This window comes from Homarus americanus, unplaced genomic scaffold, assembly GCF_018991925.1.
Source record: "Homarus americanus isolate GMGI-L3 unplaced genomic scaffold, GMGI_Hamer_2.0 scaffold45299, whole genome shotgun sequence".
In the NCBI taxonomy this organism is placed as follows: domain Eukaryota; kingdom Metazoa; phylum Arthropoda; class Malacostraca; order Decapoda; family Nephropidae; genus Homarus; species Homarus americanus.
This window is the reverse complement of record NW_024753650.1, coordinates 45761-73363: the sequence shown is the minus strand read 5'-3', so window position 1 is coordinate 73363 and position 27603 is coordinate 45761. Positions and strand designations below refer to the sequence as shown.

Here is a 27603-nt window from a genome sequence, read left to right as displayed (position 1 = left end):
ACATAGTGCTACAGTATTATCTGTTAAAGTAAAGTTATCTAATATCCAATATATGCAAAATATTACATTACTGTACATCAGTTATGAACTCATACTAAGTATACTGTATACACATTATTTTCTACATATATTTTGACATTGGTCATATTAATGAGGAATCTAAAGATAAACAATGGTACTTTTTATGTATATTTATTTAAATGTAAAAACAAGTCAAATAATATTTAATGTCATTGTCAGTTACCGAGACAGGGCAAACTTAATGAGCGATTATTTTATTGATTTTCTGTACCTGGTTAATGAGCCTCTAGAGCAAGCAATTGATATTTGAAATAAGTTTACGGAATTCAGATTTAATGTACTACAAGATTCTTAACCATTGTATTTCTCTTCGGTAAGCTCATCCAAAACTTGGCGAAGTTATCACAGACGTCAAAATTCATGCTTATTTTATTGTCGGCATGAAACTCTTGTCATTTCAAGAGTAAAGGAGTCACACTTAGATCAATCTTGAATGGGAATTACACAAAATTAGTGTCATTAAAGTCCAAGTCTACCGTGGCTTATGTTGTCTCGCTACATAAACATTTGCCTACTGCTGGAACTTCCGAAGAATGACTGAAAGCCTTCAGATTATAGCAATTATGTTATTGTGTATGATCACATAGGATATATATATATATATATATATATATATATATATATATATATATATATATCTTATGCTAGTATCATTATCTGTTTACTCAATCAAACTAATTCAATATATTGAAAAATATACGAAATTTCGGTATTTTTTTACGTAGAAATACGTTATGAACCAAAATCTACGGTGACTCGCAGCTCATTAGAATACGTAAACATTTAGCAAACCTCAAATTTAACCTTGGATTCATTTTTTTATAATTAATAATTAAATAATTTTTACTTTCGGGCTAATACCAGTAGTGCATAATTATGCATATTTTTTTATCGTCACCGCCAAATAGTAGACCTACGTGACGTTTTTAAAACTGACGCGAATGAAATGAACTACTCAACGCGAATGTCTGTTAACATAAAATATAGTCACACGAAAGATGTGTTAGTACAGTAGATTTCGTGTGGATTAAGTCCATTAATAGAATAAATGACCTTGACCCTGTTAAGTCTTATCCTGTAATGAAAAAGAGTGTAAGGGAAAGAAATGAGAAAAATAATTACAATGAATGGGCTGGATAGTAACTACGATTACTTGGGTTACAAAATCTAAATATCTGTAAAACACATTCGCTGCAAAAGTGTGTAAAATAAATTATTGCCCTACAGTGGGATACCTTTAGTAATAAAAAAATGAAGGAAGATAAGTCTGCGCGGAGTGGATGAAATCCGTGTACCCGTAGTAAATCTGGGACCCCAAGGGAGAATAGCGCGGGTTACAGTGTAGAGGCAAGAGATCTACCACTGTACCATAGCAAAAAATAATGAATTAGAGAAATTAATGATAAAGGGATGAAGGTATAAGCGAAGAATTTGATCAACAATTCCTTTTTACATTCACAAGCCACACTACATGGGCGTCCGGAGTCGTAGGGGTAGATAATGCTCCCATAGATTTTTATTTAATTTTCTTTTCAATGACAATATCATCAGTGACCTGCCCTTTGGGAATTTACCCAAGTGAACAGATTTTGGTTGGGTCATAATTGATAAGTTCCTGCCACTCTTGGTAATCGTCTGGTATCCTGCCGCCTTCTACGTAAATTCTGTACCTTGCAGATTACCACGTTATAAGAAAAACCACGTTATTGAGCGAAACCCCTTTTGTCCAAATATACGTTACGTTCAACCGCATTACATACCTTAGTTTTCTTTCCTAAGCTCAATGTAATTAGTGGCTCACAGCGTAATTAATCATGGTAAGTACTTTATTACTCCAGCCATTATATATTTGAGAAACTGAGGGTTCATAGCATATACAAAAGGCATAATAATGCGGAAAGGAGTAAAGGAATCTTGCGACACGTGGAGCTTGGGTTCACCACGTGTGACATTTTTTCCACTATTTTGTATTTTGGCTTTTTTGAAAAAAACTTAAATTCTTGTAATCGTATTCATAAATTTAATCCATGTTCAAACAATGTTAGATTATTTACAATATCCTGGCAATATATGTTCCTAGTTTCTAAGGCGTAGTCAACGCACGTGACTATGGCAAAGCGGCGCGGCAGTGTACGGATCTGTGCAGCAGAGGAGCGGCCCGGGCCGGCACTGACACCCGCCTCCCGATCACACACCGCCCTGCTACCAGTGATGTATCCGTGACGACCCCATGACATCACAGCTTTCTGGTGGCTTTCTAGCCAATGGGGAGGCGCAGGTCAGCAGGCGATGATGACGTCACGGTGCTCGTGCGGGCTCGGCGACTCCCCGGCTCGCTCAGTTACCCACAATCCCCCGTCCCGCCAGTCCATGTCGCCGCCCCGACCAGTCACCACCGCTGCGCCGACGTGACCACACGCGCGGCCTCATGCAGCACTCCATAGAAGAAATTAAACGAAGATTATTGACGTGCACAGATCAAGATTATAATGTAAGCATCTTCAGGATGTATTGAGTCACTTTAACAACCATTAAATGGTTTTTATCTGCACAGCACCGTAGCTACAGCTCATAATACGGGCCGCCATGACTGACAACGGCCGTCAGGTGGGCCACAATATATCGGTCAATTTTATCCAAAATAAAGCACTAGATGAACTTTAAAGTCACAAAACAGTGGTTCCAGCACGGAGAGCAACGTTGTGTGGTGACAAGAGCGGCGTAGGCAGTGGTGATGTGGTATGTGGTGAGGGTGAGGCAAACATTTCCACAGGTCCGGTGTGGCGGCTGCTCTACAGCGACTCTCCTCCCAGCGGCGGCACGCATGCGCCCTGCGCCTCCACACCGTCCCCGCAACACACCAACATTTCACACCCCAACCTTGTTTTGGTAAAATTTGCAGTGAATTCACTTTGCAAAATTCAGTGATGCTTCATTTAAGGTTCACATAGTCCTAGATAGTTACCTTGAAGTCGAGGAGAGTTAAAAGTCTTGATTAAAGCGATAAATGAGAGTTGTGGGAGGTGGGTGTGTTGGTGGGACGGCCACAGCTGGTGGGTGCCAGTGTGGTGGTGGCAGGACTCGCTTGCACCACCCGACATGGCGACGTTTCGCTGCCCTGCCGCCATGGACATGATTTATAAATTTACTTATTCTTTCCTGATCCCAATGAATTACAACTTTCTCGACACTCCATATCAATCTTTATTGTGTATTTAATATTTGGAATTTGTATTTAGAATCTAACGCTGCCTTGTTTATGAGAAATATTTGTATTAATATTACGTAATCTATCCTTTGTATTCATACTAAAGTTGATACAAGTAAGCGGAAATTTTCGTATGAGGCTTTGGCAAAGTTTACAGGGCGACTTATGTGATTGAACTGACCTCTGCATTTACTATCATGTCGGGCCAACTGGAAGTCGAATGTTGACAGTAGTACTTTTACTAACTGAAGGTCATGCTGACAAGGGAAAAGCTTTAATTAAATTAGTAGTATATATAGACCTTAAAGTTTGAGTTCGTTGTGAATTTAATTTTAATTTTTTTCCAGTAAAAACTTTTCAATATAAATTTCTTTGAAGTTGGTGACGACTGTAGAGTGGAATATGGACAGTCTAAGATGAAACTTTGGAGGGTTTTGTTGAAGCATTTACACACGATCAAAATCCATGTTTTATTTTTGCAGATTTTATTATTCATTTAAAAATCAATCTTACGTGTTGCTATACAATGTACATAGTTTTATTTTTTGAGAATGTTAATGTTTTGTTTGGTGGAGTAACTTAGCCAGATTCTGCATTGTTTTGGTTGTATCGTTTGCCAAATATTTGTTTTTTCATTAAAGTTTGTTTCATGCATTGCTAAGTCTGTAGTTAAATGAATATATAAGAACCAACACTGATGTAAAACATGCTCCAATTATCCATGAATCTCCATGAAGGCCTCAAGTTGCCTAGCTTAGCTTACATGTATGTTCCTGAGGAGTGATGCTTTACTTTACATTCTTGATACTTGATGAGAAAGCTCTGGAATGGGTATATTTTAGGGTCGTCAGTGTAATAATTTGCGAGGGATGTTTTTAACAAGGAAGCATAAAATGTCTGTGAATTTTTAATAGGGATACATAAAGTGCAAATTGTTTGGTGCAAGGAAAGACTACAATGGTTTTACTTAAGAAATTACAAGTGGGCCGTGCCTCAGTGCCATCAGCAAATTAAGACAATGAACTGAGATTTTTAGCAAGTATAATTGAATGAACAATTGCTTAGTGGTCCATTCTTGGTAAAATTAGGCAGAGGTCAGCGACAGTTCTTTTTCACATACTGTACTACTGTAAAGACACACATTATGTCTTAAATAATTTCAAAGTTTTATTGTAGCTTCAGCCATATCCAAAATGAGTGAAACAAATATGAAACATTGCTTTTTTAAACAGTCATCAAATGTGGAAGACTCTGTGTGTAAGCCATTTCACCCTTTAAAGTCAGGATGGGGGGTTTCTCTAAGCTGAATAGATTGTATGGTGTTCGCCAGAATACAGTACAGAACCTCCGTGTGGGACTGCCCTTTACAGGGTAAAGATTGCTTGTGGTGCAGATCAACCAAACTACAAACTAAAATTAAGCTGTGTCGTATCCACTCAAATGCTCGAAGCTTATGGAGATTGGTCACTTAAGGTTTTACTTTTGGATGTGCTACATAAATTTCTCACTCTTATCAAGCATTTGTTTTGTTATATGTTGTATTAAGAAAGGTGGTGAGGATTATAAAACAATTGCCCAGACTTAATTTAATCATACAGTACTGTACATTTTAAGGAGTCTTAAGCTTTAACAAAATTGTCATGTGACAAATTTAGAATTTGTTTCACCTTATGTAAAATCACATTAAGTATGTATTTATATGTCTCGTGTACAAAACTAATTATTGTTCAGGTAATCTATGATAATTTTCTATCCATGTATAGGTTCTTGTGTATTTATGTATACTCATTACCTGTGGCAGAGGTTTTTAAATATGTGGTGTTTTAATGCATGCATGTGCTTGTTGAATTTTTCACTAGACAGGATCATATGCTTCACGTACACCTATTGCTTGGGATGAGGCTCTTGCAACAAATTGGGTTTGGCTTACACTTTATTTTGCTTGATTTGGGTTTGCTTGGTTTACATGCAAGTTAACATTTTGCAACAGCAGACATAACCTAACCAGAACTTATGTTTAACTTATTGATCTTTTGTTTTTATGTGTTAGATGGTGGAAACAAGCTTTTTGGACCTAACTTCCTGAACAGTAATGTGTGTGAATGACTGGAGAGTATAGCATTGAATGAGTTTATAGTGATGGGCATCCTGCTGATTGGTGATGCTAGGCTTTGTGATGTGGTGGGGAAATGAAATGTTGTGGAAGCTTAACACCAAAGGAGACCACATCATTTACAATATTGAGAATGAATGAATAACATCATTTGAAGGGAGAAAGTATTATACTTTGAGCAGCAAAGGGTTTTAAAGAGTGAGAAAAAAAACGAAAGTAAAACTTGATCAGGGATTGGCTAGCAATACAGTATTACCTTTACTTTTATCCTCTTCACCACTGATGGGCTCGTTAGCCGCTTGGGCAGTTGATCACATCTCTTACACACCTTTGGCAAGTACTGGGCATGCACTGGCTCCTGAATGTATCCGAACCTGCTCCAGTGTTGGGTCTTTGATGGCACTGCAAGGCTCAGTTAACATGTAGGGGATGGCTCAGAATACAGATAAAGGACTTTGTTAGAAAGTAATAAATGATGAACCATATTCTAGCCACTTTAATAGTTATATATGTACTTAACATGATCAGACCATCCAATTACAGGGTTGATATGGATTCCTGGCAATATGATAAGTTGATAGTAAGCAGAGGGGCGCTGTATAGTAGAATATCATAGTGAATCAATGGTTCCTGATGGTTAAATGAGTTTAACTTCACATTTTTTTCAGGATTTAAGATCATATTCACCGTATGTTACAATCTACATTCAGAAGGGACTTATTACTTACTGGTATTGTACTCATAGTAGAGTTTGGAACAGCATTAATGACATGAGGCGGCTTCAGATTTTGAGGAAATTTTTTCTTTTCTTGCGAGTCCATTATCTGTAACCAAAAATATAGCTGGTCTTGGTTGGATACCTTGTGGCATTTTACTGTTATAGTATTGTCCCACTCTGTTAAAAAATTAGTACAGTACACAACTCTCTAGCAGCAATCTGAGAGGAAGTATTAATAGGCAGCACTGAACCTAGTACAGTTCTTGAAGGGCAATAATGTAGTCTATGTTGTCAAACTTTTAAAGTCAATGAAAACATGATTTTGAGTGTCACTGTAAGACTTGATTAGTAGTGTATGTCCTGGTTAGTATTAAAAGGTCATGTATTAATTTATGTATATTGAATATCTGTGATAGTACTGTATGTGTTATGATATGTTAGCTCCCTTAAACTTATGACTGTATTGCTAATCTGGTCCCATAATGCCAACCAAGCCCCTCAATATATATTAGACACTATTTGGAAATTACAGGTAGACATTAGGATGCCTAGAAAAGTTAAAAAACACAAATGGTTGTACTTTACAGAGAAAAACACCTAATTGTGAGTTAGCAGTTTGGGGGTTTTGTGTGACTTTCTTTTGTTTGGGGTCTCTTTTTGCTGAATAAAATCGTTTGACGTTGGTCAAATAAAATTTTAAAAGTGGTGTCCCCACATTGACAGGGTTAAGAAAAACTTTTAAGGTAGCTCACTGCTTGACTGTACAGTACAACTGTATTAACAGAAGATTAGCTCCTAGCTAATTAATGACAGACCTAAATATGAAAAATTCTTTACCTTTAAATTGCAATTACAGGAAAACCTGACAAACCTGAGTGTGTTTGTGGATGTACTGTATGTGTGTGTGTCTGTTTTTGTATGTGAATGTGTGCATAGTGTGTATATGTAAGTGTGTATCTAGCTTTGTGTACATTGTATTGTGTGTTGTATAGAGGAAAATGTGTGTATGTGTACTGTAGTTGTGTACCTCTACACAGAAATTGTGGTCAGATACTGTTATTTATTGCATAAAATGACTTTACATTATATTACAACATTTTAGGTCAAATATTTGTTTTACAATTTATTTTTGTTTTTTTCATTTTTCTACTTTTCCTTCACACTAGGGGTACAGCTATCTACTCCGCATTCGCATCAAAAGGGGTTAAACAGCGTGTTGTGTACAACCATGTTCATTGCATCCCCGAACTCAGGTATTCTTTCTCCTTCCACATTTCTTGTACTGTACCATAGCATTGTCCACCATGCAGACCTTCATAACCTTCCGAGTGTGCTCCAACTTGACTGGTTAGGTCACCACCCAGGACTACGATCTCTCTCGCCCAGCTCTGACAGTACTTGCAACAATTTTTCCCAGGAGTCTTCCTTCATTTTTTCACTTAACACAGCTTGTGGGGTGTATTCAGAAATAACTGTTATTAGATCCTTCCCTACTTGAAGCTTCAAAGCCATATTCTTACATTCACCCTTCTCACCTCTAGCACTTTCTCCACTCCCCTTCCAGAATACATATCTTGTAGCTATCATTCTTACCAGTAATCATCCTTGCTGAGCCATCTCAGCATGCAAAAGTATGAGGAATTAAATAAATAAACCTTTATCTACCTCTGTTTTGCCCTGGTAGAATGTTAGTGAGCCCAAGTATTGAGGGGATGAGGCCAGAGGTAGTTGGGGGCAGACCTCAAAATGTAGTTTAGGTCCTGTCGGGTCTTCCTCATTCATTTTATGTCAGAAGTATTGATGCTTTGTTAGTGTTTTTGATATACAGCGTATTGTACTGTGCAGTACTGTGTTATACAGTACCATAGCTGGATGATCGTCATACTCGATTCCGAGTGACAGCAAAGTAGTATACATATATGAAACCAGGGCACATGTTTGGAAGAATAAGCTTTTGATTTTTTTCTCCATAATTTAGACATGCATCTCTAGCTACCCAAACCTTACCAGAGAAAAACAAGTTAGGGGATATTGTTCACAAGCCAAAGGAAGGTCTATAGGCAGACCCCGTGACACTATTGAACTATTGATTACCTATCTCCCGCCCCCTTATTGTTGGACGATTCATTACATGTTGTCTTAATTGATTGATTTTCTTTAACTGCTAAAGCATGCTCTTGATATTAAATTCTTAAGAATATGAATTTTAAGTTCTCAGCATTGTGTTAAGTGTACTTACATGTGATATTTTTAAATATGTTATTCTGCTATCTCTGTGACTTTGAACTGTATATAACTTGTTTAAAGTGAACATTAGGTCACTTTAGGATCATATACAGTACAGTACTTTTGCATTTTTTTAGTGGCTGCCACATTAATTCTCTTATCAACTTTTGTCAACTTATCTAAACAAATTTGTTTGGTAGCTTACATATGACTGTCCTGATTTAAATGTGGCATTCTGATGTTTATTAGTACTCTAGAACTTCACTATTTTAGCTTCAACTAATTCCAAGTACTGTACAGATATTGGCTAACTCACACGTAAAAAAAAAATCCAAAATTTTTCAGCCAGTTGTCTGTATTGTTTGAAATTTGTATGAAATCTATCCTCACGGTCCAAGTGGTTGGCGGATTGGAATAGGTGGTTTCCCCTTGTGTGGGTCTTCTTGGGTACCAATTTGTATACCTGTATTTTGATCATACTTTTCTTATACCTACCTACTACCAATACAAATAAGTGTCTTTCATTTTGTTTATGCTGGGTCTTCTCCATTTCTAGTGATACGTCATTATTGTTTTGTTAATATGTATCAAAATTTTGAGAAAGATTGGGATTTTAACAAATATTATCTTGGTAACTTGATATCATACTTTTCCATGATATAACCAGCCTAGCAAAAAGATATTAACATTCAGTACTTGAATATACATTACTGTACATAAATATTATTAGTGTTAGTATAACCTCATGTACACTAGTGTGTTGATTGAAAAAAATCTATTTCATTAGGGCTTATACAGTACTGTACACCAGTCTGTCTTTTTTGCATGATATCATGAGCCTACAAAGAGATGCAAACTTTACAGCTTAAAAATCTGGTTGTGGGCCTATATACAGTGTACAATTATACCATTTGTATGTTATATTAACCCCTTATGGTGATGCCACTTTTGACATTTTATTTGGCAAACACCAGACACTTTTATTCAGCTCAGAGGGGACCCCATACACAAGTGGTTAAGACAAATAATGTTTCGTAATATTGACTGGAACACCTACTTGTCGGAGGTGAATACATGTTACAATTATGTAAAAAATAAAGTAAAATACGTAGAGAAATGCGGTTGCAACAACATATCTAACCTTTTGTGTACAATGACAACCCCTGGGTATGATGACATAACCCCTTGAGTACAATGACATTGTCATCTAATCAAAGGGTCAGTAGAGTTGCTTTTTGCTAATTATGAGTATCTTAAGTTCTGATAGGGAGCACTTTATCTGCTCTGAAGTGCCAAGATGATGGGTGTCCCACAGTCTTACTTTGTCACTTCAATCAGTGGCACTATTAATGTTGTTCCTCTTGTTTTGAATAAACTCGTGTGTGGATGACCCCTTGATGTCTCTCTTTTACCGATGTTGGTGGCAGAAAGCCACTTTTAGTTGTCATTAGCTATGGTGGAATATCCCAATTGGTATTTCTGTCATTTCCAGGGTCTCTGTTGTGATCATGACCTATTTCTGTATTGACACAAGGTACCATGCATTGATAAGATGTGCTTCCTTTGGGTGTTCTTCAATAGGAAAATCCCTTGGGTTTCCCATCATTGGTGTCTCACAACTTCATATCATGCTTATTGGCAGGGATTGTGTGGCCCTCGGTTGGTTAAGTGTAGCTAGTGCTGTAAAGATAATTTGCTGATTTTACCCCATGACTTGTTTAGTGGGAAGAGTTTTGTCATCACCCATGTCATGTGTCTATACTGTACAGTATATGGACCTGAAACTTGTGGACACAACTACTGTGGTCTTATAAAATGGTGTGATGGTCTGCTGTGAATATGAATTTTGTTTGAAAAAGTGACAAAAGCATAATTTATGTGACTTTATGAAACAAAATGATTAAAGAAAATTTTGTTACAAATTATGATTATTTTGCAAAAACAGATGGAGAAAAATAATATAAACCTATTTATGCTGATATGCCAGTGACATGAAGCCTTCTAAGGTGCATATCTTTTTGAAATTGCTATCTGCAATATTCATAAGGTTCACAACGCTTTCTCATCTGCCAAGGATTCATTTGGGAATTATTTTGAATCTCTTGGTATTACACTCCTACTTATTCAAAGCATCACCTGTGAGATGTAAAGATTTTGAGAACGTTCAGGACAAGTTCAATATTACAAAGCATGTTTTCCTTTGACCTGTACAGAATAGATGGCTTACACTTGAAGATGCTACAGAATTTCTGATGGAACAGTATCCTGCAATTAAGTTCTACATTCGGCACAAAAATCTTCTTTCAGGTACTGATAGATAGAAAAGTGAGAAGTGCAAGATATTTGTGTCATGAATAACAAGATTCTTCTAGTTGAACTGTAATTTTTTAAGTCAGTCTTGCCCATGTTTACAAAGCTGACAATGCTTTTTCAGTGTGAAGCTCATCTCATTCATATCGTGTGATGAATTGTCAGTGCTGGTCGTCACATTCCTTTCTTGTTTTGTGAAACACTACTTTGTGGGAGACAAGCAAGGAGCTCTGCTCTACAAGGTTGACTTCTCTGTAGCCAAAAACCATGTGAAAGCTAGACATTGGACATGAAGCTAATAAGACACTAAAAACATTTCTGAAACAACAAATAGCACTTCTCAAAGAAGCTCACACAACTTTTTTTTTTTTTTAATTTTTTTAGAAATGAGTCAGCCTCTGAGAAACCCCATCTTGAAAGACTTACAGGTTTTGTACTGTATATTATATTGAGAGAAGATTGGTCATTTGAAGCTCTTCAAAGATTATCTTGAGGTAAAGTTGACTGTGCAGTTGATGAATGGAAGGCATTCAAAGTCTACCAATTACCAGATAAATGGAACCTGCCAACTTCTCAAGTTAAAGATATAGATGAAGGAAATGAATTTAAGTGATGACTATGGAGATTCAAACTGGGAGGTGACATGCACATGCATCACTTTTGGGGCTCGGATATTTTCTACCAAACTGTCGAGTGGTTTGTTGAAGTATCTGAGTCTCACCATCTTGATAGAAATTTGTCTCACATTTCACACATGGACATGCTGATGTTGAGTGCTCTTTCAGTGGGATTAAATTGATCCTAACTACAAGATAAACTCCTATGTCTGGTGAGATAAGATTTTGAATGGTTGTAAAGGCACTAAATCATTCATGTATAAATACACCAGCAAACCTGAAAAACTTCCTGTGAAACATAAACCTTGTGAGCTGTTTCAAATGTCAGCCAGCTCCTTGGAGCAAAGATGATCCACTGCTGCCCAGGAAGCTGATCTAAGCCTAATGACGGTGTGTCAGAGAGAAGACAAGAATTAGAAGCTGCAAGAAAGAAACTTATTGAAACTGATGATTTAAGAAATGAAGGAATGCAGGTCCTGAATACTGTATCTACAATCGGCCCAAAAAATTTATGTATCTCTTCCCGTGCTGTGCGTAACAATCTGAAAAGTCAGGTGAAACTTAAAAAGTATTCACGTAGTAAGTGTCGTGTACAGTACTGTATTGGTAGGCCTGCTCCTCTTGTTTTGATGATGAATCGGTGAGGAGCCAGCTGGTACAGTATTTGCCATGCATAATTGTCATCATCTTGTACCTCATGGTCTTGTAAACAACTTCATATCTACTATTGATGGTAACTGATGATAGTGACTGACTCCTACATGGATGGTGGGAGGTGCTACTAGATTGTGTTACAAAACTAGGCCAGGATAAGTACAGTACATAGAAAATTATCCGGTCTTCCTTTCAAGGAGCATCATTCAGTGTCACTGACCTACTTACTGCCATAAGTACCCAACAATATTGGTATGATCACCATATAGATAGTGATATGGTGATGCATGATGATAAATCTCTTATCTCTGATAAGCTAGAGTTCTAAATGACACATCAGTCTTAGTTCTGCTCTTCTTTATGTAGCTAATGTTCAGTATTGTTTTACAATATTGAGGGTCTAGACATAAAGTTTTATGATTGTATATACATTACAGTACAGTACTCTATTTCAGTAATTATTAAATTGGAGTTTTAACATGAAGAAAAACTTTAGGCTGAGACATCTGTGAGTATAATACAGAACTAAAGTGACAATCAGTATTCAGTATCACTGTTACTGTTTATTTAGGAGGTGATTTATTGCATTCTCTGAGAAGCGACAGGCCAAAGTCTCAAGTGTTGTTGGAACTATTTGTTGGCCATAGTTGCCAGATTCAAAAACATATTTTTCACCTGGTCTTAATCAATGAATCGAATGAAGCCAAAGGTGACAGACATGTTAAAACTTGATACTGTACTGTACAACATAATCGAATACCCAAGTAAAAATGTGGTTGACTATGGGCGGCCAATTTTTTTTTTTTTTTATGACCCTTGAATTATCTAACCTTGGCACAGTAATAATTTGTAAGAGGAACCTGTTTTTAGATGTGTGTATAATGGGAAAGGACTTGTATGACTAAAAATCTTTATTTTCTTGCTGTAGCTTTGTCTGTTTCTTTTGGGAGTACAGCACGGAACCGCACAGTAGAATCGGGATATATCGCGAGTTGGGGTCCAAGGATGTTCGCCATATACCAAATCGCGATATATAATTGCATATAATCAATTGGGAAAATAGGGTTAGGTTCTGGAGGCCAATAAAGGTGACTAAACTTGACTTAATTAGTTTATTTTCTTAAGCACTAATAAACACCAGACTCGGCAGCTGACGCGCCATCCTGGCAACACCAGACGCCATACTGCTACCCTCACTTGACAATCCCACAGCTACATAAACGAACAAACCAAAAATATTAGTTACAGTATTACATCTTTTCCATTAAGCTTTCCATTCTCTTCACTTCACATGTCACTAGCAACCCATTTACACTCACCTTAGAAGTCGGAATCTGCAGCAGAGTCGGCTGCTGAATCAGAAAGACTGTGCGGGCGAGCGTGAATGTACGAGTGAGCAGCCACGGTGGCGCCTCTTGTGAGCAAATAACGCATTTGTTTGCCAAGGCGGTAAATTTGAAATATTTCCTGCCCGATTTCCCTTGCGAAATAAATAGGTTTATCGCTATATATTGCGAAATGTCGATGATTTTTGGTAGTTACGATAAAAAAATCGCTATATATCACGACCCAACTGTACTGTTTTGTCTTATTTCCCATTGATGGATTATCTCTGGTTATATTTTCCTTGTTAGGGTTTTCCTCTGAAGTTCTATGTACAGTATCTTGTGTAGCTGTTTGAGCTCTTGTGAATACTTAACAAGGCATCATCTATATTTAAACCTTTGAGATGTCATTTCTCATTGCAGTGAATTTTTATTTGCAAAAGGAAGAACTGTTAGTTTCAAAATACAGAACCTGATGTTAACACCTGTAATTGATTTCTATATCACTTCACATAACTAGACTTCCTTTATGGTTACCCTGGGGCAAGATGATCCTTATTGTTTTTGAAGTAAATGTTGTCAATGGTCAAAAAGGGTTTGTGTGAAAACAGAACTACTGTATAATACAGGTAGTATCTACTGTATCTAGATTTAAACTGATAACTTGTACGTAAAAAGTACAGTACAGTACAGTACGGTGCTGTACTAGTATGGTTGATCAAAATATAATTCCCGGTAACCTTATTGCGATACAGTAGCTTAAGTTTTGAAAAACTTTAACATTATATAACACAAGTAATGTTGTGTACTGTATAAGGAATTTGAATTACTATATGCCACTTCACTTTCCTGTGGCATTGATTGTTATGACATAGTGGTTGTCATATTATTTATTTGGGTTAACCTCTTGCTCCTGAAGATTGCACTCACTGTAAATGAGATTTCTGATGTGCAAAATATAAACTTGTCATTCCTATTACTATAAAACATTCATTGAAAAAGAAATGTATAAAGACTTATCGTCTTCCTTATATTTAAATAACATGTTTGTCATTAAAATACATTTCATAGACCTACCCATGTTTCAAGATTAACCTTCTTATAAAAAATAATGGGACAATATGCAATAAAAACTTTAGTTATTGATAGGACAGTTAAAAGTAGACACTGCTCTGGAGGCAATATTGAGGAGCCGTGGTAGGTCATTCAGGTAGGGAAGGAACTGTTGAAGGTTAGACATACAGTAACCCTTTTTCATTAAAGAGAGTGAAAGGGTACTTGGTCACATTGCAGAGGGTTTATCTTAATTGATGCTTTCATATGCAATTTAGTAAAATGTAGATGTAAACTGAAATTTCTGAAAGTAATGGCTAAGTTTTTTTATACTGTTTATGATCTTTAAAGGGTGTGTGAGATAGGCAGAAAAGTTAAATTTGTGGGATATTTATTATGAAAACGAACAGTGGTGAAGTGGAGGTAGTGCAAGCATTAGGAATAATTAGACAGATAGTGGTATAGTATAGATACATGAACAGTGGACTTACAAAGACAATGTACAGTAATTTGAATGTGGCCAGAGATAGACCATGAGTTGGCTTGGAGCACATGCCTGGGAACGTAATGATGATTTACAGTACTGAATTTTCCATCATTATTTTCTCTGTTGATGTAACTTTGATTGAACATTTTCCCAAGGAACCAATCTTTAAAAGCCACTGGTCTCCTACTTTATGATTAACTTTTATTCCTTTAGTAATTTGTAAAAATAAATTTCTCCCAAGACACAGTATTCTGAATAAACTTATTATGATTGAGATAATTTGCAGTCATGTCATGTTACAGTATAGAAAACACTTAAATCTTTGCTACATTTACTATCACAAATCTTTAAGTAAGTAGTAGGCAGCTATCAAACAGGGAGGTACTACTGCTTAGGAAGATATTGGAAGCATAATGTGTGGTCTAATGGTTAGACCCTGCTGCCACCTGACATGACAAAAATTGTGACCAAGTCCCAAGTTGATCTGACTTGACTTTCTGTCTCATTTACACACAATTACAGGGTTTCAATTGTTTCTCTTACTTTGACAATGCAACATACTGAACATATATCAGTTCTCACTCTTTATTTATTTATTTTTATTTTTTTCCATTTCTGTATTTATGGATTCAATTTAAATATTTTTTGCCCAGCCCCAATTTGGGTCGGTGAACTATACCCAGATAGTCTAATCTCCATACATAAAAAAAATGTTGGTATCGGTTTTCTCACGGTATATTAAGTACATTACAGCACCTAACAGTTCTCTAGATTTTTATTTTTTTTAATAATACTGTACAGGCATTCTCCGATTTATGAAAGGGTTCCTTTCTTGAAAAACCTTTTGTAAATCTGATCCAAATTTCCAATCGGTTCCCATTGTAAAAGCTGAGATATGTTCCAATGAAAAAAATGCTTCCTCAAATTGTTTTGAAATGCCACAAGACATGTTTAATAATTTTTTTTTTTAACACCTAGATTATAACCCAATAAACAACGAATTATTGTACAGTACATGCTGAGTAGTATGAAACACTGCCTACATCTATGATAAATACAAGTTACGGTAGTGAAATAAGTAAGTATATATTGGCAATAAAAACTGCATTATTTTAGCATACAGTATTTTACTTATATTACTGTAATTAGGAATACTTACAAAAATGACGAGAAAATTTGTTTAACTGGATTTTTCGTTCATAAACTGAATTATTGGACAAATTTATTTGTTGGTAAATTTGAGTTTTCTCAAACTGAACCTTTGTAAATCAGGGACTGCCTATAAAACTGAGCTTGTGATTGCCTGTTTATTTCAGCCTTTATTTTACTCCAGAGTTCTGAATGAAAACTAATGATTATGTATATACTTACAGGTCACAGATATGGCAGCATGCCTGGACCTCATCAGCAAGTTGGAGAGGACACCTATTACAAAGGAGGTCCTGGAGGTGAGAATTTTACGGTGCCATGAGCTAAACATAATACTGTACTTATTTAACCTCCCCAGCATAAGGAGAGTTATAATATTACGGTAATATCTCCGTTAGCTGGAATTCCTCAAACCCGGAACTCTCTGATAGCCGAATTTGAAATTTTCTCGGAAAATTGCGGCTTTGGGAAAGATTTTCCGGAAAATTTTGAAAAAAATTTCCCGGTACCCGGAAAATTCCGGGGTTGAGGGATTTTTCTCCGGTTTCGAGAGATGTTGTAAGGGGCAAAATTCTGGAACTTCCGAGAAAATTTTTCCGTTACCCAGAAAATTCCGGAGATGGGGAATTTTTTTCCCGAGTTTGAGAGAGTCGTCTCATAACCTGGAAATCTCTCATTCCCGGAAGTGCTCTGCACCAATTGTTCCGGCTAACAGAGTTATTACTGTATAGTAAAATCCAAGACATTTGACAAGTGTACCGATTTCTTTTCTTTTAATCACCAGGCTGGCCTCTAGGCTACTGTACATTGCATGTGGGGAATTGAGCTTATTACAGCTGTTATTCAATATTTAATTTGCTGAATGCTATATGAATTATTTTGGCTTATGACGACACAGGTTAGTGCACTAAAAGAGCATTGTTAATGGCAAGGGACCTTTCTTGAAAACACACAATGACAGAAAAGGTTGTTAGGAAAAATAATTATTTCTGGCCTTCCTCCCCTATAAGCCATTCTTGTTACCTAGAGTGAATCATATAATCCACACTGCAGGCTGGGCTTAATTTATGTTGGCCAGATTTTAGGACATAGTTTCCAGTCAGAGCTAAAAGCCTCCTGAAAATTCTAGTTTATTTCTATCCAAATCAAAGTCCATCAACCTTAAAATCCATGATCCAGTAAAACCGTGTTATTGTGGATTAATAATATACTTTTTGTTACATTTTACAAGCATTTTTCAGTAATGTACATATTGAACAATAAATGTTTGTCAAGTTTGTACCGTAATTACAGTATTTTAATTGAAAGAAGGCGGTACTATACATGCATATACTGTAGTCAAAGCTCAGAAATCTGAAATTGAAGAATCCGTAATACTGTACCTGTACTCGAGAATCTGCAGTGTGAGATTTGAAGTGCACTCCGAAATTCAACCATGATTTTGGGGGTTTAGTCACTTTCGTATATGTGCACCTATGCAGTCATTGTCTCATGCCCTGTTGTCTTATACTGTAGTTTGCCAATTCTGTGAGTAAATTTTTTAATCTCAGAAAATATACTGTAGCTACATTGATGGTGATGCAATAGTGTGAAGAGGGATCATATTACTCTTAATATCATACATAAAGTTGAAATATGACAAAAAAATAGACGAATGTGTTTCAGCTAACAAAATTGTGTATAAAAATTTGCTCATGGGTACGTCTGCTAGCCCATTGCAATTGGCTGTTTTGTTGCTCTCCGCTGCCATTAACTCTTATATTTTCTTAACCTAAGTGTTATTTCCCTTCGCTTCCTTCGATAAATGTGTAACAGTTCGACAATCTATATAAAATGTTTAAGGTTCCTGGCCGAGTTACAAAAAAAAAAAGGTCATAATTGCAGTCATAGTCAAGTCCCTTGATAGCTCTGCTCCAGTTGAAGCTGTTTAAACAACATTGTAGTAAGTTTGTATTATGTGCAGTACGGTATACTGTATCTGTGTCAGTACTGAAATACTATTTTCTTTTACAGTCCACCCGACTAGGAAGACACATCAACAATATCCGTCGTAAGACGAATCACCAAGAGCTTTATCGGCGATCTAAAGATCTTGTACGCAAGTGGCGTAAGGAAGTGTTGGCAGATGGAGTCAATGGGGCAGCTGGACCAGGGCCTGGACCTGGCGGGACGGGGTCTACTGGGACAGGCGCAAGAGGGGCGGGTAATGGGCATCCTCCAACTTCACCATCTTCCTTACCGTCCAGTGGCAACACAAGTCCAGGAATGTCTGCCCCCACCACTCCCTCCACCCTGGTCCAGCGGACTCGCACGGCATCTCCTACCCTAACCACCGCCCACTCATCCCGCCCACTCAAACCCGCATCTCCTGCCTTACTCCGGGGGCGTGTCTTGAGTCCAGGGCTAAGTCCTGCTTTAGCGACAGTGTCACCAGCCATCACTCCCCCTTTAGCAATACCTGCCCGCCCACGGTCCCGCCCGCATTCACCGGCAGTTAATCCCAGCATGCGGCAGCCATCTAGAGCAGATGCTTCCTCCTATGCCCCAAGTACTGAAAATGTAGCGAAAACTAATACAGCTAACAAAAGATTAAGAAAAGATGAGGAGGAATCTAGTAGTGATATTCCAGTGGCCAAGCGACCTAGAAACAATGTAACCAATGGTTTTGATGAAGATAGTAGAGAAAGTTTTTCCAGTGTAATTAGTAATGAGTGTACTTCTAAAATAACTAGTGGAGGTAGTGATACTAGTAAAATGCGACGAATAGCCAATATACATGCTATTTCAAAGAGAAAACCAAACATAAGTGAAACACCTCATGCTACAAATACCCCAGACCTGCTTCATCAAAAAATGGCTGCCCTTCCAATGTCTACTAAGGCCTCCAAAGTAAAAACAACGTCTCAAATTGTTGCGGAACTTGCTGAGCGAAAAGGTGATAGTAAATTAGCAGAAAGAGCAACAAAATTAGAAGAACAACATGTGCGGGATTTTCCAGGACCTGCAACAACTCTTGGCATGGGTAGAACGACTGATAATGCACTTGTCACTCGTAACAAAATGGACCACTTGCAGCGCTTCCTCAGTTCACAGCCTGGTCCTGCATTTGAAGAATTTCCAAGTGCTGATGAAGACAGAGGCTCAGTATCTTCAGAAACAGAGGCCAGAGGAACCACAAGTGCCCCGGTTTCTCCATCACGTGGCCCACCAGACCTCCCTCCACCAATTATGACGCCAAGTAATCTTGATCTCCTTGGTGTCATGCCTCATGAAACTGCCGAGGAGATACTGGCACGCCTTCCTCCAATTGACACCTCAAGTATTGTATGGGATGACCCTGAAGAACAAGTTTATGAACAAGAACAGGGTGCCGAGAATCAAAGTGGCTCCGAACATAGTGACTCCGAAGATGAAATGGAGAAATTAGTGCGACAATCTGAACAGGTACCCTCAGAGGATATAAATACACTTCATACAACTAATCTGGACTGTCAGAATGGTAATTTTGATACGGATGGAAAGTTCAGAGAGTGGCATGAAGTGATTGTCAAAAAAGGCTACCAGGATGACCCATTGATAGTGTTGCCTTATGTGATAACTGACTTTTGAAACACAAACTATTTACAATGAAAAGTGGTGGCTAAGAAATTGTAAAAGAGGCTACCTAGTTATTAAAAATGTGGTTGTCATTAACTTACATTTTTTCTCATACCATAGAACCCATGTTAGTCTGTTTCTTGTTAGTCTGTTTGTATTTTCTGTGTGTGATATTTCTTATGTTTTCTTTGGATAGCCTTCCAAAAGTGTTGCTATTTACGTTAAAATATAGTTGAAGAGAATGGCATATGTTGATATTGCTAACCTTGCTTCTGTTGCTTCAATTTTATTTTGAAGACAACCAGAAAAATATACAAGAATTCTTAGGATTAAGTGTATACAGTGCCTAAAAGAACCAAGTGAACCAAGCTTTTAGTTCCTTTTGGAACAATCGCAATGACATGCAACCAGTCATGTTACAACCACTATAATATTACACATTTATAAATTTGTATGTATGTTGATTTTCTTGTGGTAACTAAAATCTTGGCTCATTGATTTCTATTCATCTATTATGAAGTCAGTACAGTTGCCTTCAGTAACTTTTCCATATCCAACTGAAAATAGTATACTTGTATATGTTTGATCAAGTCATTGCAGTATAACATTCAGTATGTTACCTGAATTTGGCATTGTATGGAATGGCCAAATCCAAGGTATGAAATGTGCTAGTTCCACAAGTGGGGGTAGGATAGTCATGTGTGAACCTGTAGCTCTTTTTTTTTTTTGGTCAATGGAAGTCTGAAATTATTTGGGTAATATTTCTCATATTTGATGCACAATAATTTAGTGATTTGCTAGCTATCTTCCATTGAACTGAAGGATTTGGTAGTCTGCCTCAAATGTACAAGCCCAATATAATCAGTTGAAAACTGATTCCATTGTATAAACTGTGATATTAATGGAATTTTAATTTTTTTATTAATTAAAGATTACCTTTTTTTTAGACTTATTTAGTTTTCACAGAAGAGTTGTGACCTTGTTGATCCAGTCATGTTGTGAATTGAAAGCTTAAAATTATGGCTACTGAATGGGGCATTAGTACATAAAAAGCAAGAGAAATGTCACTTAAATATCTCTCTTAATTTGTGGGCATCAAACTTGGCTTAGGGTTCACTCCTATCCCACATGTGCTATGGAACTAGACTTGAGCATTAAGAGTATTGTGCTTAAATCTTTTGATAACCAGACCAGCAGTATGTATAATTTCTCAATTATCTTATATCTGCAGGTAAAACTATTGGGAACAGAATACAGTACTACTGTTCTAATAGATATTTGCAGAAAATCTTTCCTTGTCAATTTGCTATACAAATTATATATTATATTTCCAATTCTGGCTGGTTGTCGTATGTCTGTGATGGATGCACTTGTCTCGATGGAAAATCTGTTTGGCAGAAGTTGAAGAGGTTAATTATGCTCATGTATATTGTCTTTAAATGCCAAAGAATCAATTTACATGATCTGTACACAGGAACTTTTTTTATATCTTCTTTCTGTGACTCATTAGTTGCATTCCTATGCTGTGAATTGAAAAAGAACATTCTTCTGTTTAACTACATGTTTCTATGCTTCCTCTGTTTGACCAGCTGCTGCCTTAGGACGGTTTCTGGACTTTGCAATTCATAAAATGGACTTGGTGGGGCTGTCACCTTTTGTGGGTTTTGAAAGTGCAGGACATATCGAAGGCCAGCATCTTCCTATTTGCACATTGCAAAAAATTCAAAATTTTCTGTACTTTCAGATCCCAGTACACATCTTTGTCAAGCATAGAGTAATAGTATTAGACAATTGAATCATTGTGAAGATTTGTCTGTGTTTACCTTCACACTTTTCTATGAAAACATATGAAGGTGAATGGAGGGAAATTTTTTTTCAAATCTGGCTCTTTGATGGACACACTACATTTCTATCCTTTCTCATAATTTAAGAAATATTCTTAAGTTATACTCCTGTGTAATCTGACACAATGACATTCTAGTTAGCAGTGTATATACCAGACATTTAATTAGATGCATAACATGGCCTGTACTATGCAAATGATAAGTAGACCAAACCAATCCTTCCCCTTGCATCTAACAGGTCCATCATCCTTTCATCCCATATGTGTTCAGTCATTATGGTAAGGAAATTTGGAATTATATTATGGTTATTAAGGATGAAATCTTATGATTTTTACATTTTTTTCCCCTTTCACAATTTCACTGTACTAGATAGTATTTTTAAGTACTGTCTGTGGTATATATTTAGAATGAAGGAAATTATGAATGTTTTTAACGCTTACTTTATTGCCATAATTATTTACTGCCATTTGCAGAGTATTCTACTTTATGCACTTTCAAGAAATTAAAGATTTATTTTGTGAAGTACTATAACAAATTCATTAAAAAGATTGCTACTGACATGATTACTAGAATGTAACCAAGGCTTGGCTACAGACAACCTGTTAATTGTTATTGTGTTGAATACCCCTAATTTGTTTGGGTATCATCTTGTAAACCACTGGCTGAAATGAGAATGCAAATGTCCATTACCACACCATTAAATATGATGTTATTTGATGTTTTGTAATTTATAGTTTTGTTGAAAAGAATACTATGGATTCATTCCTATGAGAATACAAGAAAAGTCCAATAAATTGATAACACTGTATATAGTTTTTTTAACTGCATTCTTGTGTGGAGAACAGTTTGTGTATTGTGTAATTTGGCATCCCAGACTTGGGATTCATGTTATCATTTTATCCCTCAGGCAGAGTCACAATTTTTTACTTTAAATTTGAAACTACACATCATCTATACCTTTACTGTTTTAGGACCATTTTCCATGATTAGTCATGATTACCTGATGGCATGGTGTCCTGGTTGCCATCAGGCAAATTGGAAGCAAATTTTATGGCTGGATGCCCTTCCTATCACCAACTCACTTTTACAGATTGGGAAATAGACCCTGTACTGTATGTAGGACTTCCAAGTGCCTTCATAGCTTGCAAGGCAGGGTTGCTAGTCCTTGAGGTAGTCAATGGTTACCTGTAAAATGGTACAGTACTTGTATTGTCCTTTGGTGGTTATTTTGAGAACTAAGTTTTACAATTTTGGTGGATCTCCCATTTTGGATGAAAATAAGACCTCTATTGATATGCTTCAAATTTGGAACACAATACAGGCAGTCCCTCACTTACGAATGAGTCACTTTCCTGGACCCTGTTTGTAAGTTGAATTTTACCGTTACACTTAGGTGTTCTCGCAGAGAATGCCCCATTTCTGTTGGTCAGTCTGTCTCTACACGTTTTATGTCTAATTTCACCTCTAGTGTAAGTGTGTGACACTTCTTAACTGCTCCATCACTACCACCACTAATCTTTTGCTTCTCAGACATTATTTGAAGCCAAAAATGAATGAAAAAGTACATTAAAGTAGAAAACACAGTGTGGTACACTCGGTAAAAATTACTACCGTATAGGTGGGGTCCGATGATTTTCCAACTGAACATTCTCGTTGTCTCAAGGGTTGGTAGGCCTGAATGCGAGACATTTCGTACTTAATTCTGTAGGCCAAAATTATCTATTTCGTAGACAATATTGAATTAATTTGTTAAAATATGACTGGAGAATGTCAGTACTGTATATCTAGATAAGTTAAACTGTATGTTATATTAAATGTTCCACACACCGTGGACTACAGTAACCATGGAAGTGGATGAGTTGCCATATAGGAATGCATTATATGTTTGGCAGAATTAGTGGATATTGTAAAGGTATAAGATTATTTTGCAACCAAATTTTTTATCTGTACTGTATTTGTATTGCTACTTCACTTTGGGTTAATGCCACATTGTCATTCTTTATTCTTATTGGAAAATCTACCATGCTGTTCCTAAACATCTGAATAGCTCCACAGTTTTGCATGCGGTCATAATGGAACCCGACCCAACGACGTTTTACCATACCGCCGATAATTCCGGAAAGTCTAGCACTGGATTTACCGTTGTTATGAGAAGCTATTAGTTCATGAACCTATCAGAGTTGAAGTGGTACATTCCTGGTGTGGTCATCTCGTACAGCATGGAAACGTCAAAAGATCCACCAATCACAATCACCTTTACATACAGCCTTACTTTACCAAGTACGTACTGTATTGCCAGGTAAATTTGCAAGCACGAGACCCAGGGTGGGGTCAGTGCATCTTTGGTTGACTGTACATGTTGCAATCACAACAGATGACAGCAGATGCACTCTGGTCTCTGCCACAGTGTACTGCTACTGTAATCCTGGTGAGTGATTTGAAATTGTTACCAACTTCAATTGGAATTTTTTTATTTATTTTATTGGGATATTGTTCATAAGTATGGGACTGCCTACAGTACAGAACTGTACTAGCATCACGCACTGCTTCAATTTTGTTTCTAGATGGTGTCTTAACAGTTCCTTAATCAATTTTTCTCACTTTAGAAATGCATGCAGTTTGCATTGGCTTTTGTTTTACCAGGTACAGTATGTTGTTTTGGGTTACAGTACAGAACTGTACTGTTCCTTAATTAAAAGGTGTTCTGGCAATTACACTTAAGCTAGGTACAGTACCTATTAGTATATAAGGCACCTTGCCAAGGGCTTGTAGTGTTCTTAGACAGGCCCCTAGCAGCAGCCAGGGTCAACATATTCCATTTGAATATACAGTACCACTTGGCCCAGACACCTCGGGTATTTGTCCATTTTGAATTCCGTTTGTGGATGACAGTCATGGTAGGCCATCTCCCTTGGTAATTGGATGGGAATTTGGGATGAAAGAATTAACATTAGTGTTGTACATACTGCCAGTGTGAAAGCTTCAGTGGGTATTATAGTGCTAATGTGTTATGTGTGCATGGGAGAGTTCATATACTGTACTCTACAGTACTGGAAAAGTTGGAGAAGTTAGTGAATGTTTTAATTACTGAAATGGTTGAAAATTTACATTTTATTTTATTTTATTTATTTTATTTATATACCACTAGACAACACATTATGCTTCCAATGTCTTCCCAGGGTAAGTACCTCCCTGTTTGGTAGCTGCCTATATAAGAGAATATATTCACAGTATACAGTACAGTATTTAAGGCTTCGATTGTACAGATGTGGCAGTCTACTACTACTTAATTGTTGCCTGTTTGTATTGGAATAAAAGGAGTCCGCACTAAGAGAGATGGAGGAGGGTAGCGTGGTGGTGGAGAATACTATTATACAAGCATGGAAACCCTACCTCCAGAAACATCCAACATCCCAAGAAAATATACAACATAGAATGGAGGTGGTTGCAAAGAGGAGTTATGCTGAGGCATTAGCAGGGCCACGGGAGGTAGCGGAGAGTAATGCAGGATCAGAACCGGTTCTACAGCAGCTAGGGACTCTGAAGAAGTGTGTCGAAGAATTGAAAATTAATGGACCTACTGTTAGGAGAGAGGAGGAACAACAGGAACGTTTTCAGCGCAGGAACAATGTAATAGTTTTTGGAGTCCCCGCGAGCCAGGCGGAGAGAACTGAGAGTAAGGTAACACACGATAAAATGCAGATAAGAATATTTGTACAGAGGTTCTGAAGATGCCATCAACCCCACAGGATGTGAGGAGGCTGGGACAAAAGCAGGGGGATAAGCCGCACCCACTCTGGATCACACTAGTGAGTAAGGAGGAGAAATGGGAGGATATTCGGCAGGCAAAAACCTTAGCAAGGAGTGAGGCATCTCTGAGTATATTCATTCACCCAGATCGCACAGTAATGCAGAGGGAACAGCGCAAGAAGCTCCAGCAGGACTTGAAGCAGAAGAGGGAGGAGTCAAGGAGGAACGGGGACGGGTGTACACGGGTTATATTCAGGGGGAGGGTAGTGGGAGCAAGTGTGCCGACACAGGGCCAGGGGGCAGCAGTGCACCCTCCACCTGCTGCTCTACCCCCCACCCAGGAGGTGGCACTAGCTCGACCTACCAGACAAGAGGAGGAGAGTGCCGTGTAAACAATGACATTTCTAACCACACCTTGCAAAATACAGTGTACTTAGCAAATGCTGCAGCTTCTGAGAATGGGGGAGGGGGTTACTACTAAGAGCAGAGACTTTACCGAGAACAAATTCTGGCTTGAATTCAGTGCCGGATTAACCATGAGGCACTTGAGGCACTGGCCTCAGGCCCCCCGACTCTAAGGGGCCCCCAAATCCAAACATTCTCGAAGTTGAAGCATATAAAACATGAACTTTGTTCAACGATGTCCCAGCAACGTCACAATTTTCTGTCTCTTATGAACATTGAATGTGTTATTTTGCAGAAGCTTAATATTGATGAAATCATTGATAAATTTTGGTATATTTTGTTGATCTGTGCCTCAGGCCCCTATTAAGCTTAATCCGGCCCTGCTTGAATATCATGTACACTAATTGGAGCGCCTGAACTTGCCTAGCTTATACTACAGACGGGCAAGGGGTGACCTAATTGAGGTGTATTGTGGGGTATATTTTGTGTTTGTGTTCACACTCACGATGGGATGGAGGAAGGAAACTCAAAATGCGCTTTCTGTATATATATTGTTGTACAGAGTAGTGCTAAGGAGTTACTAGGTGAGGTGTAGCTTGCTCAGAGTTCCTGTAGGGCGAGGAGCTCTCTGAGGAAGCTGGGTGGTGAGGTGCTGGAGAGAGATCTTGCTGGTCCTGTAGGTCAGAGTAGAATGGTCTTCCTGGTTCAGTTCAAGTTTAGAAGCTCCAAAGTTGTTGGTAGCGAAAGGCAGAGCGGGGAAGATGACAGAGGAAGGAGCAGGAGGTTAGGAAGGGAATTGTAGTGGGAGAGATAGTGCCGTGGCTTTACACGACTGCGTTTATTTGGTTAGAGCATAGCGCACGTATTTGGTTTTTTGTCTGTGTTGGGTGTGTGATCCTCGGGTCACCACTCCTCCGGATTGTGTCAGTTCAAGTTTAGAAGCTCCAACAACTTTCCCTGAATACGAATTCGCAACCTTTCGATTTACAACAGGTACCTACTTTACTGCTAGGTGAACAGGGACCAAGGGGGCTAGGAAGAGTGTCCAAACAACTTCCGCTTGCTCGGGAATCGAACCCGTGACATCTTACTTGCGAGGCAAGAGCGGTACCGCTTCTACCACAAGCGCCCCCAGCGTACAGCCAGCGGTGCCGGTAGACCTACTCCCCAGTGCGGACGCACACGTAGCAACGCTAGGACCAGAGTGCCGGGTGTGCATGGCCTCCTCCTCTGTGATTGGCCCTCTCGCTGCGCTCACCCCAAATCCTGATCCTCGTAAATTGTATAAATACGGCCATGGCTGGTAGAAGCGGTACCGCTCTTGCCTCGCAAGCAAGATGTCACGGGTTCTATTCCCGAGCAAGCGGAAGTTGTTTGGACACTCTTCCTAGCCCCCTTGGTCCCTGTTCACCTAGCAGTAAAGTAGGTACCTGTTGTAAATCGAAAGGTTGCGAATTCGTATTCAGGGAAAGTTGTTGGAGCTTCTAAACTTGAACTGACACAATCCGGAGGAGTGGTGACCCGAGGATCACACACCCAACACAGACAAAAAACCAAATACGTGCGCTATGCTCTAACCAAATAAACGCAGTCGTGTAAAGCCACGGCACTATCTCTCCCACTACAATTCCCTTCCTAACCTCCTGCTCCTTCCTCTGTCATCTTCCCCGCTCTGCCTTTTGCTACCAACAACTTTGGAGCTTCTAAACTTGAACTTGAACTGTACGCTGATTGGCTGGTAGGCGCGCGGGGGCTCAGTCGTCCCTTGTAGGGGATGGAGTCCACTACAGTATAAGCATCTCAAGGGGCACTACTCAGCCGAGTGTCCTTACTTGGAGCTGGGGGACGCTCGCCCCACAAGTGGTCACAGCTCAAGATTGAAGAAGCCGCAAGTCCAGAAAACTGTGAGGGCAAACTTTTTCGGAGTGAGAGTTGTGACCTCTTGGAACAATCTACCAGAAAGTGTTGTGACGGCACCGAGTGTGAGCTCTTTCAAGACATAAGTTCCACTCTCCTACCACTGAACTGTTCCCAGCTCCCAGCTCAGTTCACTCTCTACTTCCCAC

The 27603-nt window shown here is 38.2% G+C and overlaps 1 protein-coding gene and 1 long non-coding RNA gene across 4 annotated transcripts; one reads left to right on the top strand and one right to left on the bottom strand.

The window, feature by feature from the left end:
• Positions 1-176: 176 nt before the first annotated feature.
• On the bottom strand, positions 177-3281 carry LOC121855407. The gene is made up of 2 exons (XR_006086788.1): positions 3047-3281; positions 177-2517 (listed from the first exon to the last, which is right to left on the bottom strand). It is a non-coding gene; the product is annotated as an uncharacterized LOC121855407 (long non-coding RNA).
• On the top strand, positions 2441-22188 carry LOC121855406 (mediator of RNA polymerase II transcription subunit 26-like). 3 transcript variants are annotated; one of them, XM_042350308.1, is made up of 4 exons: positions 2470-2572; positions 7287-7373; positions 16166-16240; positions 17955-22188. In XM_042350308.1, the coding sequence occupies exons 3-4, from the start codon at positions 16175-16177 to the stop codon at positions 19548-19550; spliced, it is 1662 nt and encodes a 553-aa protein (XP_042206242.1). In that variant the 5' UTR covers positions 2470-2572; positions 7287-7373; positions 16166-16174; the 3' UTR covers positions 19551-22188. The 3 variants fall into 3 exon arrangements, with proteins under 3 accessions (XP_042206241.1, XP_042206242.1, XP_042206243.1); XM_042350307.1 differs by lacking the exon at positions 7287-7373 and having other exon boundaries at positions 2441-2572; XM_042350309.1 differs by lacking the exons at positions 2470-2572; positions 7287-7373 and adding an exon at positions 15290-15870.
• Positions 22189-27603: the final 5415 nt, after the last annotated feature.